Below are 13,675 nucleotides of genomic sequence, written 5' to 3'. Positions count from 1 at the left end.
GCAAATCTGCAGTGATGAAGAAGCTATCTCATGGGGGGCTCTGGAGGGAACCCAACCTCTACTGCTCAGCTGAAATCTCCTGGCATTACCAACTGTGAAACGAAAGAAGGGAATCCCCCTCTCTCGGTGCCCATGATCTAACCACTCTCACTCTCCTGGGTCCCACTGCAAGCACCTGATAGGTGCACCTCCATATAACCACACCTCCAGGATCCTAGGGCCAAGAGCAGAGGGTCGGGGTCCAAGTACCATTGCAAGCCCCCGCTCCATGGTCCACAAAACCAGCAATCTTGACAGGCTGAAAGGCAACCTCTAGAAGAATATCATGCGTGGATCTAGAGAGTATACCTCCATCCCCAACGTCAAAGACCAGAGCATCTTCCTCGAGACCTCGAAGAGCGATCACCTATAGAGGAACTGCTGTCCTCGAGAAAGCTCCCATCCAAGTGGTGGAAGTAATAGGCATCTCAACTGTCCATTCCACCGAGATGGCTGCATCTATTTGCTGAATCTTGCGTGCTACCCCTCTGAGGTGGCTCACGGACTGTAGCCTCTGATCCTTAGGTAGCCTGATAAAAGCCTTCCAAGTCCCTACTGTGTAGGCGGGGCCTCTCTCCCATCCAGACCACTGCATATTATGGGAAGTGACCAGAGGTCTACCATGCTCATCAAGTATACTATCGTTCCAAATGATTGGCTGCCTATCAATCTCTTCGAGGGTAGAGGGCGGAACCCTTCGAAGAGTGTTTCTGAAGCTCCCCCAAGCTTTTAGGATGGCAGTCATGAGAGGAGAGGCAGGAGACCTGAGAGGGGTGGAAGTAAAAATCCAGCGAGGGCTGTCCACCCAATCATCTCCTAAGGTAGGTGTGCAAGCCTGAATGCATCCACAAAAGAAATCCTTCCAAGGTTCCTGCCGAGGCATGAGTCCCCTCACCACCACCTTAAGGCCCCCTTCCCATGTAGGGAGAATAATGGTCTCCTAGGCCACCCTCGCTGCAACATCTGCTGTGCCATCAGTCCACTCCATAAAAAATTCTTGACGGGTCTAAATAGCTGAGTGATGCAATTCCTAGACCGTGGCACCAGCAAGAACACACAAACCAGGCGGTGGCCAAGAAAACCTGGTTCACTACCACAACTCTAGAGGCAAGGTCGAGTTTGGCTGAGCTCCAAAAAAGGAGCTTTTTCCTTATACTTTCTAGCACTGGGGCAAACTGCTGTGTTGGAGAGATGCCCAATCCTACCTGGCATCCCAAATATCTGATAGGAACACCCCTCTGAATCCAAGAAAAGCCAATGTCAACTCCTCAGCCTAGAGTGTCCTCATCACTGATCCAAAAGCCAAAGGATTTATGCCAATGAATGCATGCCCCTACAGCTGAGCAAAAAATATCCAAGGCTGTCCGGAAAGAATCAAGTGACTGCGAAGAGGCCTCAATAAAAATAGCAGTGTCATCAGCCAACTCATAGTCGAGAAGCTCCTACTCGTCTCAAGGGCAATCTCAACCCATAAAGCTCAGCCTGAGATCTAAGGAAGATACTCATTCTGCCACAAAGAGAAAGAGGAAGGGGGCTAAAGGGCATCCCTAATGAACTGATCTGGAAATCTGAAACCTGTCACCCCTTACCCCTCCAATCAAAACCTGGCTGTGGGCTGATCTATAAAGGGAGGCCACCCCTCTAATCCATGCATCTGAAAATCCAAACCGTAGAAGAGTGCCCTCAAGAAAACCCCAATCTACTCTGTCATAGGCTTTCTCAAAGTCCAGGAGTAGAACTGCCAGCCTCTGCCCGCTCTGCATAGCCCACTCTGCATAGCCCACTCTGTGGCTTCCCAAAAGGAAAAAATATTATCAAATATGCTCCTGCCATGCACAAATCCTGTCTTAGCCGGATGTTGATCGCCTTGGCTAGGATTTTGTACAGAGTGCCCAAAAGAGTGATGGGTCTCCAATGGGATACAAAATTTTTATGTTGCCACCTTTTGGGATAAGGTGTATGAGTCCCTCGGTCATTGAGCTAGACATCTCACCCGAGTCCCAAATGCCCTGTAGGGCTGAAGTAATATGATCACCTATCATATCCCAAAAGGCTGTAAAAAAAGGAGTAAGACCATCGGAACCAAGGCATTTGCCCTTATGAAGGGCGGAGAGAGCACTCTTAAACTTTGTGTTGGTAAAGCGTGCATCAAGTGAGCATATCATCTCTAGTGTGACCAACACAGGTACACTCTGCCAAATCTCATCTCTATCTCTGGCCTGTGTGTTAGGATTTGCGGAAAGAAGGGAGGCATAGAAAGCTGTCACTAAGTGCATGATGGTATCCGGATGAGACTACAAAATGCCGTCCGAGTCAATAAGCTGCCTGACACTCTCTCTACTATGTCTGGGACCAAGTGTAGAGAAAAAGTGTTTATTGACTCTCCCTCCCATCTGTATCCAAAAGGACTCCCGTGCATGGAAGGCATACTCTGCTCTGTGATCAAGCAATGTCTGCAAGTGAGCCCTTGCCGTAGCAAGGCGCTCCTGTACCCTTGCATCAGATGGTCGTTTTTGCTCCTCCCCCTGCAAGGCTGCCAACTGCCGGCGGATACCAATCTCTCGCCTGAGTATCTCACCTCGCCGAGCACTAGCAACGGAGTGATAAAAGTCGCTGATACTGGCAAGTGCTGTGGCCACATGTGAAGGACCAGCCACCCCCCCCTGCCTGTGAGAAACCCAGATCTCCAAGACTACCTCTGTGAGGGTCTCATCCATGTATAAGGCATCGGGGATCCTGATATTGTGAGACCGTCCTCTCAGATGGGGCTCTGAGATGGACAAAACAACCGGAAAATGGTCGGAAGTGGAAACACCAGGTGCAATGCAAAGTGTCCCCCCTCTATCAAGAGCCCAGTCATCCACATAGACAGAGTCATCCACATAGAATCTGTCAATACGGGCATGGATAGGCATCTGCACCCTGGTTCGACCATGAAAACAAAAGTGACTGAGACTGAACATGAAATGCATCATCTGACCAAACATCTCTGCCACTGAATCTGAACAAGAAGGCATCCTAATCTGCTCTCTCGAGGGAATGAATACCACCTTCTCTGCCTCCTTGGCCTCAACCATGTTGAAGTCACCTCCAATAATCCACGAATCTGCAATGTCAGCCCATGAGAGCAACTCTTTCCAAAATAGAACACGGTCCCCTCTGTTGTTCAGAGCATAGAGGTTGAGGAAACCAACCTTCCATCCGTCAATCAAAAGTAAAACCCACTGGGCCCAGGAGGGGGTTATGGTACCGTGTCCAATGATCAGAGGGAGAATAGAATCTGAAAGTGATATGCATGTACCTCCTTTGGTTCCCAAGGCAAGAAGCCAAAAAGTTCGGACATGGAGCAATCTCTGACATCTAATTTGTGTTCCTGAAGAAAAAGCATGTCTAGGGAACCACATGAAACACCTGGATGGAGCTGATTCATGATCAGCTGTCTGCGACGGCGATGAGGGATACTGCCCAATCCCTGTATATTCCAACTGGCTATCCTAATCGGCGGGAGGAAGCGGGTTGGAATACCCTGCCCGACCTGGTGGCGGAAAAAGGACCCTCCACCGGAGCTGGCCTCCTGCCATACACACGAGGTCTAAGGGGAGGAAAGTCCACAGGTGAGAGAGAGAAAGATCTCTCAAAAGGGATGCCGATAGCTGGCTCTCCGAAAGTGGAAGGTACAAAACCATCATCTGGGAGGTCAAAGAGGTCCTCTAGAGCGGAAAAGGAGTTCCACTAAGCCAGTCCTGGGGAGGGGGTACGATGGATTCCTACCGAAGCAAGGAGAGAATGTAAGACCCCCTTCCCTCTATCCACAGAGGGAGGCACTTGTACTGAGTCCTGATCAAGAAGTGTTGCAGATGAGGTGCCAACAACCTGGGCTGCTGAGGAAGGTACAGCTTGATCCTGGGATGGAGTCGAACAAGGCTCCTGAACACTAGTCTCCTCCCGAGGCTCCAAGGGGGTAGCCTCCGAAGCGGTGGATGTGTGATCTGAAGTTGAGGGCCCAACCGCGACCGGAACCCAGCGTGGGCTAGAGGTGGTGCGGGGTGCAGGAGGGACTCGAGTAGCCCTAGGAGGGGGAGGAGCCCGTGTCTGAGGCAGTGCTTGTGAAGCGATAGGTTCTGCTCCTGCTCTGTGTTGTAAGCTAGTACGAGCTAGTTGCTTTGTGGGCCTCTTTTTCTTCTTTGGGCAATCTCTGGCAAAGTGCCCCGAGGATCAAATCTCTGGCGGAAGAAGGACCCATTGGGTCGCTGTAGCATGATGTGGTCATCTGAAATATTAGGGTCCTGGACAATGACCCTAACCCTGGGTACCCCATCCATCCTGACCGCCTCGGCAGTCGAAGAGGGCTCGCCAGGAAGAGGGGGGATCTCTGCTACCACACCAAACCTCTCGCCAATAATTGAAAGAAGCCGGTGATAAACTGAGGGGAGACCAGGGAACCTGATGAAAATAGGATCTCCCTGCTTGTCCTCTTCAACTGGGTTAAAGCCTAGTTGAAAGGGAAACAAAAAAATCCTCTTGTAGCCTAGAAATAGGAACCCGGCCTATAGCAGGTCTCTTGTGACGTCCGGGGAATCTAGGCACACCTGGAAGAAACCTCGTCCCAACAAACGAACATCCTTAAGGTGGGGGGGTGAGCTCCTGGGGAAGTGCCGCAAGCATCCAATCTCTAGCTTGTGACCTGGATACGTGCAAAGAGAGTCGTGGAACACTCATGCTCCAAATCCTTTTGCAACTGCTGTAGCTCGTCTTTTGAAAAAGTGACGGTTCTCGCGGCCGGTGTGGGCGGTAACGGATTGACTGAGTGGGAACCCATTCATCAATCGAGGTGGAAAAGGCCAATTCAAACACAAGAAAGAACTCCGTCCGCTTTCCTAAAGCCCAGGAGACCCCTAACAGAGAGTAGGGTACTCTAGATGAGGGGAGAGAGTGAAAGGAAGGAGGGAGAGAGAGGATGAGCAGAGGATAGGGGGGGCAACAAGAGGAGAGGAGGGAGAGGAGAGGAGGGGGTATAGAGGAGAGGAGGAGTGGAGGAGAGGGAGGGGGGGGAAGGAGAGGAGGGGAGGATAGAGGAGAGGAGGAGTGGAGGAGAGGGGGGGAGCAGCAGGTAGGAGGGAGGGGAGGGGAGAGGCAGCACGTGGGGAGGAGGCAGCGCGCAGGGGGGGGCTGCAGCAGCGAGGGAGGGGAGTAGGGGGGGGAGTCAGGGGGAGCAGAAGAAGCAAGGAGGGGAGGGAGGAGCAGAGGGAGGGGAGGGGAGAGGCAGCGCGCGGGGAGGAGGCAGCGTGCAGGGGGGGGCTGCAGCAGCACGGGGAGGCTGCAGCAGCGAGGGAGGGGAGCAGGGGGGGAGGCGGGGGGAGCAGCAGGTAAGAGGGAGGGGAGGGGAGAGGCAGCACGCAGGGAGGAGGCAGCGCGCAGGGGGGGGCAGGGGACGGGCTGCAGCAGCACGGGGGGGCTGCAGCAGCGAGGGAGGGGAGTAGGGGGGGGAGGCGGGGGGAGCAGAAGGTAGGGGGGAGGGGAGGGAGGAGAAGCAAGGAGGGGAGGGAGGGGGCAGCAAGGAGGGGAGCAGGAAGGAGGGCAGCAGGAGCAGCAGCCGTTGAAAAAAAAAAAAAAAGGAGTGTGCAAAAAAATCGTCAAAAATCCATAAGGTTGTATAGAAAAAGGGGTCATTTTAGAGCCTTATGATTTACAAATAAGGGGTCCCCCCCCCAATGCAACCCACGGAAGTACCACCACATGAACCCCATGCTCCCCCCTCCCGCTCTACCTTTGGTATATCAATCGAAATCTCATCCACAATCACAATTTGAGGCAAAATCTCAATCTCAATTGGAGGTAGAAAATAAATTATAATTATAGTCTCAAATTCTATGTCTCAAAACCTTGATCTCTCCCAATCCAATTTTTATATGAGGATCTCTCCCAAATTACATGGAATAATTCTATGCATCAATAACTTGTTAATTTTTCCTTGCTTTACAATAACTAACATTTGTTTGCATTGTTCTTATATGGGCCTCATTGTTCTTGATGGGCAAAATATGCTAGAACTTTAATCATAATCATCTTATTTGCCCCTAGTCATCATTCATTTCCTTACATTCTAATTTTATGTGAAGATGGATCTAGAATATATGTGATGTTCTTTCGTGCTTCTGGGACATGTAGGGAATGGGAATACCAGTGGGAAAACTTGCTCTTTATACTGCTCTTGGTGGTGTGAGAGCTTCAGGGGTATTCTACCGAAACTCAAACCTTTGCATTGGATTTCAAAGAAAAAATACAAGTCGGAAGCTCAAATCCAGTGACATTTCAATTTGATCCAAATTTGACCAAGTCTATAATGTTTTTTGCATAGTGTTTGCCCATTACAATCGATGTTGGAACGAACAATGAGACACTACTGAAAGACCCTTTCTACATTGGACTTAGACAACATCGAGCAGTGGGCAAGGTTATTACTTATTTCATTCTAGGAAAACTTTCGGAGCTTATTTAGCTCATTTGATTTTATTCATTTCTATCCCAAGTTGCATCATGTTTGAGTTTGAAACTCTTTATCTTCATGCAGGATTATAATGATCTACTTCATGAGTTTATGTGTGCTGTCAAGCAAGCTTATGGGGAGAAAGTCCTTGTTCAGGTTTTGGCCATGTTTCCCTGTTTTAAAGAGGGCAACCCAGAAAATTACTGGCCGTATGCAATACTCACACTGAAATTTGCCTTGCTTAATATCCTTGACTAGGTTGTCATTTATTTATACCTTCATATCATCTCTGTTTTTATGTTCAAAATAGTTGCATGTGGTTTTTGTGAGCTTTGATCCTTTGCAATGTTATATACCTTAATAAAAACTTGAAGAAGTTTGGCCATGTCTATGTAACAAATGCATATGTGGGTAGACAAGTGCATGGAAAGATACCAAGCAAACCATTTATGTCGAAGATCGCTATTAATAGTTTTTGCACACAGGTACACACTTTTTTTTTTGGTAAAATCCAGTGCAGTGTATTTATATTGTCATAACTTTACAAGAGGGAAAGTCTCCAAGATGGAGAGTATTCCACAGATCAGAAACATAAAAAGAAAAGCTCAATGCAAGATGCATGTATATCACCCTCATGGCAGGCATCATATAAAGATTGCCGCAATGAGGCTCTAAAAGATTCATATGACTTTTGAAACTGACGACCCAAGTATGCCAGATTATGCTCTTCCCAGATTGTCCAAAGAGCCCAATATCTCACCCATGAGAAAAAGAGTGAGTATTGAGATAAAGGCATCCTAAATCGGCCAAATAACCAAAAGTGTTTCCCAAATATGTGACTCGGGAAACGGAGGCGAAGATGATCCGAAATTTTCCCCAGGAGGTTCCGAGTAGACTGGCAATGCCAAAGCAAATGAGGGACAGTCTCTGAAGGAGCGTGACACCGTAAGCAAGTGGGTGAAGCAATGTGACGTTTGGCAAGTGTTATTCCCACTGACAGTGTGCCGGTCATGCATCTCCAAAGAAAAAGTCTTTGTTTCAAAGGCATTTTACACCTCCATATTAGTCGGAGATTTTTCCACCACCATGAAAGGGGCCGCCTGATATGCCACAGAGTATTAGCATATTGATGAATCCAAGGGGCAGGCTGAAGAAGCTTATAGACTTTGATGGAGGTCAAAACAGGCAGAGGAATAGGACGAGAGCATGTAGCAGAGGGGTACAATTGCCATTCCATAAGCCTGTCTGTGTCAGCCACAGGGGGAATAGGTAGAAAAGGGTGCAAGAGATCAGCAATTTTCTTCCATATCAATCTGTGATGCATTCCCAATGCATAAGTGGCAGTGGCCTGAGGAAAAGATAAGACATGACCATGATCATCGACCACGTCATCGATGTATCTGATTCCCAATTTCATGAGATTGTATGCCCTAACCGGTTCCTATAAAGCAAGTGGAGTGGCAAAAATGGCACTCCAATGAATACTTTCTTTCCTTATTGAGTTTGTCCCCGAATGATTATCAGGAGCCCATTTGACTTTCCATCATAATGCATTTACCACATACTTGGCAAGGCTTGACAGATGGTATTTGTTTTATCCACAACAATATGCAGATTTTAGCCTTCATCTCCTCATAGTTTTCTCATTGGGATTGTCAGATCATGCCCCATTATGGTTAAATCTGCAATTTGGTATGCCACTGGATGATTTGCCGCCTCTCTCCAGCAGATTACTGCATATTAATCAGGCTTATCTTCGACATCAATATTTCCAGCAAATGATCAGATTTGCAATTCGTCCCTTGCTTTTGCATGCTCAGGAGGACATGAATTATGCTTGAAACAGCTTTGTCTCTCGTATACAGAATGTCATTAGGGACTATGGAAAATGGCACATGGCTACATGGAGGAATGAGGTCAAATGGGCAAAAAGGACAGCACAACAGTTGACTGAATTCTCACATTTAAGGCCCCTTTCTGAATCAGAAAATGATTCCCTTTCACAAGCCCGGATCAAACTGACTGATAATGATTAGCGGAAATTGCACAAATGGCAGATTAGAGCAAGAATGAAGCCCCTCATGGATAAGGGCTGCTCATCAAAAGCCTTTTTCCAGGGCCTGCATGCCACTCGAAAGAAAAACTCGTGTCTAAGGGCCAGGAAACTAGATGGATCTTGGACGCACTCTTTCTCTGATCTCCAAGATGAATGCCAAAATTACTTCCAGACACTGTTCTCTACCCTTGGCTCCCCATCAAATCAAATGATTGATGCGAGGACTGAATTTCTTCAATATGTTTCTGGGATAGTGAAAATGGATGATGCTCTATTATTTGAGAGACCTTTTACTGACACGGAACTTGATAATGCATTATCCCATCTCGGCAAATACAAGTCCCCTGGCTGGGATGGTCTTACGGTGGAATTTTATATTTCTTTCTGGGATGATTTGAAAGATGTTCTCTTACAAATGATCAATGTTGCCTGGCAAGAAAATCAATTGCCGCACCTCTGGAAGCATGGCATAATCAAACTTGTGCCAAAAAAAAATCTTTGTGATCATATGTCAGATTGGAGGCCTATTACTCTGATGCCTGTAGTTTACAAACTCATTGCCAAAATGATTGTGTATAGGCTTCATGGGATTTTGAATGCGGGCCTTCATCCTCATCAGTATGGGTTTGTGCCGCGAAGACAAATCCATGACAATATCTCCAATGCATTGACTGCAATTGAATATGCTAAGTATTCAAATCAAGATGTGCTCATATTGCAGGTAGATATCACTAAGGCATTTGATACTGTACAATGGGATTTTATCTCCCAAACCATGACAAAGTTGGGCTTTGGTCCCAAGATAGCAAATGCAATTTATTGGCTTTATTCTGGCTCTACTTCCCAGTGTATTCTCGGAAGCCATCTATCTCGGTCATGGACATTGGGCAGATCAGTCAGACAGGGTTGCCCCCTTAGTGCTCTTTTCTATGCCATTGCGACTCATCCCCTCCTGATGTATCTTGATCATCTTACAAGCACAGGACAGATGACTGGTCTTAAAATCCCTGGGTCTGCATCTTTTTTGGCACAGGCATATGCTGATGATTCCTTTTTTATGCCACAGAACTCTCCTCAGGAAGTCCGCATGCTTATGGCCACATTATCATTGTATGGATTAGCAGCGGGATTGCATATCAATTTTGACAAATCCAAATTACTTCCCCTGAAACAATGTGACTGGCATTCTATTCTCTGGCCTGGTCAGATAGTGCATTCCAAAGATGTTGTCAGGCATTTGGGATATCCTATAGGATGGCATATCACCAGGAAGCAACAGCTTAAATGGATCTTCCAAAGACTTCAACATAAATTGGAATATTGGAAAATTTCTACTTGGCCACTTCATGTAAGGCTTAGAATAGTCCAGTCTATTGTAATGTCTTATGTTCAGTTCTTCTTGCCTTTACTACATTGGTCCTCTAGAGATATCTCAGCTTTTATGTCTCAAGCTATGGAGCTGTTATAGAAGACAAAAACTGCTGTGAAAGCATTGAGACTAATGGTGTGCTCCCCTAGGATGCATGGAGGACTTAATGTTCTAAATATCAGATATCATGTACTTGCAAGGAAGGCGACTATGCTCCATAATTTTTTCCGTCAAAAACAGCCATGGACTTGTATGATAGCTTCCATGTGTGTCAACATGAGGACAAATGCTTATGGCCATTGGACTACTGATCATTGGGAGGTTGTCATTGGGAGATTTGTAGGGAAGATTCCTGGATGCCCTTTCTCTACTGCTCTGATACTGGAATGGAAACAAGTGCACACAGGTACACACACATGCCCCCACACTCATCCACCCACTCACACTCATGCTCGTAGACTCTCCATAAACAATAATGTAAAATCGATTACATCCTTACATTTAAAAAAAAAAAAAAGATTACTTCATTAAGTATGAAAACCATAGGAGCAAGGTCAAATGCGGGAGTATATCATGACATGCATGAAAGAAAAAACACCTCAAAAGAAGCTAACAAAATCCAAGGTGGAGGCTGAAAATGCCACCTCAAACTTGAAGAAGACTCCGAGAAGAACGGAGATCCTCTCCAAACTCTGAAAAAAGTATCTCTCCTAGTTGTAGCTGCTCTAGAGGATCCCTGCATGCTCGCCCAGATGGCCATCAGTGTGTGTTTAGTATTAGTCCATATACTAGCCATAGACTGGGAAGGGTGAATCTGTGAACCCTCCATCGCCTCCGTACATCTAGCCCTCCAAATATGCCAAGCTACAATGCTAGCCAGAATCTCCCAAGATGTGTCTACCAAGGCATGAGCAGCTCGGAAAGAAGTGAAAGGAACATCCTGGAGAGAGCATGACTCCATAGAGTGTCATCGTATAATGAAGGATGAGTCTGATTCCTGTCCCTCGAAAAACACCTTAGGTTCAGTAAGAGATAACCATGCCACTGATCCCCAACTCATGAAGAAGGGTGCTCTATGAAATCCTAGCAACACTCTTCCATATCATCCTCGCATATCTGCACTCCCAAAGGCAATGCTGAACTAACTGAATTGCTGCGTGGCATCAAGGACAAGTACGGTCAAGCCCGAACCTGGATCTCCATAGGGTTCACTACAATCCTTACATGAATAAAAAGCCAAAAGAAAAGAGTGATCTTTCTATTTTTGAGGAATGTCCAGAGCCTCCTCCAAAAGTATTTATGCACCTCTGCAGAAATATGAAAACTATCCCAATGAGGAGCTCTGAAGAGCCTCCAACCTCTACTACTAAGCTGAAATCTCCTGGCATTTCTAATTGTGTAGCGAAAGAAGGTGATTCTCTTCTCTCGGTGCCCTTCATCAATCCACTCCCACTCCCTTGGGTCCCACTGCAATAACATGATGGGAGAACTACCATATAACCAGAGTCTCCCAGACCCAAGTGCCAGAAGAACGGGGTCAGGATCAAGATACCACTGTGAGTCCGTGCCCCACTCCATGTTACTTGCAATCCTAACAGGCTGAAAGGCAACCTCCAAAAATATATCATCTAAAGATCTGATAAGTCTGCCTCCCGACTAAACATCAAAGACAAGGTTCTCCTCATGTGCATCCCGCAAGGCAATAACCTGTAATGGAACACCCGTCTCCGTAAAGGCTCCCAACCAAGTGGACCCTGTGATTTGTAAGTGATCTGTATCTATCCACTTGCTGGTATGGTTGTCTCTATCTGCTGCATCCTGAGTGCACTCCCTCTGAGGTGGCCAACTAATAATAGTCTCCGATCTTCTGGAAGCTGTCTAAAATCCTTCCAGGCACCTACAGTGGAAGCAGGTCCCCTCTCCCATCTAGACCACTGCATATAATGTGACACACCCAGTGATCTGCCATGCTCATCCAATATGGATTCATTCCACATAACTGGCTACCTGTCTATTTCTTCGTGAGAGGAGGCTCCAAAGAGTGTCTTTGAAGCTGCCCCAAGCTTTCAGAATGGAAGCCATGAGAGGGGAAGAGGGAGATCTAAGATGGGCTGAAGTAAAAATCCATTTGAAGCTGTCCATCCAATCTCCCCCGTGAGAAGGTGTACAAGGCTGAATGCTGTGTAGGAAGAAATCCTTCCAAGGCTCGTGTCAAGGCATCAATCCTCTCACTACAAATTTGCAGAGCAAGGCCATACACTGCAAATTCGGATCAATAATATTGAGACCTCCTTCCCCAGTGGGAAGAATGAGGGTCCCCCAAGCCACGCTGGCTACAACATTTGAGGTGCCATCTAACCCACTCTAAAGAAAGTTCCTGAGAGGTCTCATGAGCTGAGATATACAACCTCTAGATCTGCACCAACAAGAGCAAACGAACCAGGCAGTGGCGAATAATACCTGGTTCACAACCACTACTCTGGATACAAGATCAAGTCTGTCAGAACTCTAAAAAATGAGTTTTCTCCTAATGCTCTCCAATACGGGAGCAAACTGTTGTGTTGGAGAGATGCCCACCACAACATGGCATCCTAAGTACGTGATGGAGACACCCCTCTAAATCCAAGTGAATCCTATGTCAATCCCTCAGTCTGGAGTGTCCTCATCACTAATCTAAAAGCCATTGGATTTGTTCCAATTAATATGGGTCCCTGCTACAGTGCAAAACAAATCCAAGGTTGTTCTAAAAGAGGTGAGTATATGTGGTGTGGCATCCAAAAAAACAGCCATATCATCTGCCAACTCACTATCCAAAAGCTCATCCTCCTGACTCAATGGAAGACTCAGCCCTATAATGTCAGCTTGAGCTCTAAGGTAGTAGCTCATAGCTTCAGCCATAAATAAAAAGAGAAAGGGGGCTAAAGGGCATCCCTATAGACCGATCTGGTAATATGAAATCTGTCTCCGTTGACTCCACCAATGAAAACCTGGCTCCAGGCTGATTTGTAGAGAGCTAACACCCCTCTGATCCATGCATCTGTGAATCCAAAGCGAGAGAAGGTACCCTTTAGAAAACCCCAGTCTACTCTATTATAAGCTTTCTCAAAGTCCAAGAGTAGAATGGCAAGCCTATGGCCATTATGTATGGCCCATTCAAAAGCCTCCCAAAATGAGAAAATATTATTGAAGATGCTCCTACCATGTACAAAACCCGTCTGCGTATCATGTATAAGATCTAGAAGAAAGGAATGTAGACGTAGGCTGATTGCCTTTGCTAGGATTTTGTACAAAGTGATCAGTCTCCACTACGACACTTAATTCTTGCAACCCCCTTTAGGGATAAGATGAATAAGGCCCTCAATTAGTGAGTTTGGCATCTCACCCGAGTCCCAAGCCCTGCAAGTCTGAGGTAAAGTGATCCCCAATCTGATCCTAAAATGAAATAAAGAAAGAGGGTGTAAGGCCATCTGAACCAAGACACTTGCCCTTGTGAAGGGCAGAGAGAGCAGTCCTGAACTCTATCTTGGTGAATGGTGCATCGATTGAGACTATCATATTTCCAGTCACCAACATAGGTAAGTGCTGCCAAATAATAACTTGAGCATCATCTCTGGCCTGAGTGTCAGGATCTACTGTAAGAAGGGAGGCATAGAAATCTATAGCTACCTGCAAGACAGTATTTGGATGTGTCTGTAAAACTCCGTCTGAGTCAACAAGCTATGAA

General features: G+C 46.7%; 1 protein-coding gene across 1 annotated transcript in view; it reads left to right on the top strand.

Annotated features, from left to right (window-relative positions):
- The window catches only part of LOC147905661 (NADP-dependent malic enzyme-like), a 157,216-nt gene that overhangs the window by 113,970 nt on the left and 29,571 nt on the right, over positions 1–13,675 (top strand). The window contains exons 6-8 of the mRNA XM_087373929.1: positions 6,208–6,273; positions 6,398–6,493; positions 6,611–6,682. Coding sequence (XP_087230055.1) covers positions 6,208–6,273; positions 6,398–6,493; positions 6,611–6,682 — 234 coding nt within the window. The remainder of the gene's footprint in view (positions 1–6,207; positions 6,274–6,397; positions 6,494–6,610; positions 6,683–13,675) is intronic.

The sequence above is a fragment of the Dipteris shenzhenensis genome, chromosome 1 (assembly GCF_047967505.1).
Source record: "Dipteris shenzhenensis isolate YYH24624 ecotype China chromosome 1, Dip_SZ_1.0, whole genome shotgun sequence".
Lineage (NCBI taxonomy): Eukaryota > Viridiplantae > Streptophyta > Polypodiopsida > Gleicheniales > Dipteridaceae > Dipteris > Dipteris shenzhenensis.
This window is presented reverse-complemented; position numbering and strand designations above follow the sequence as displayed.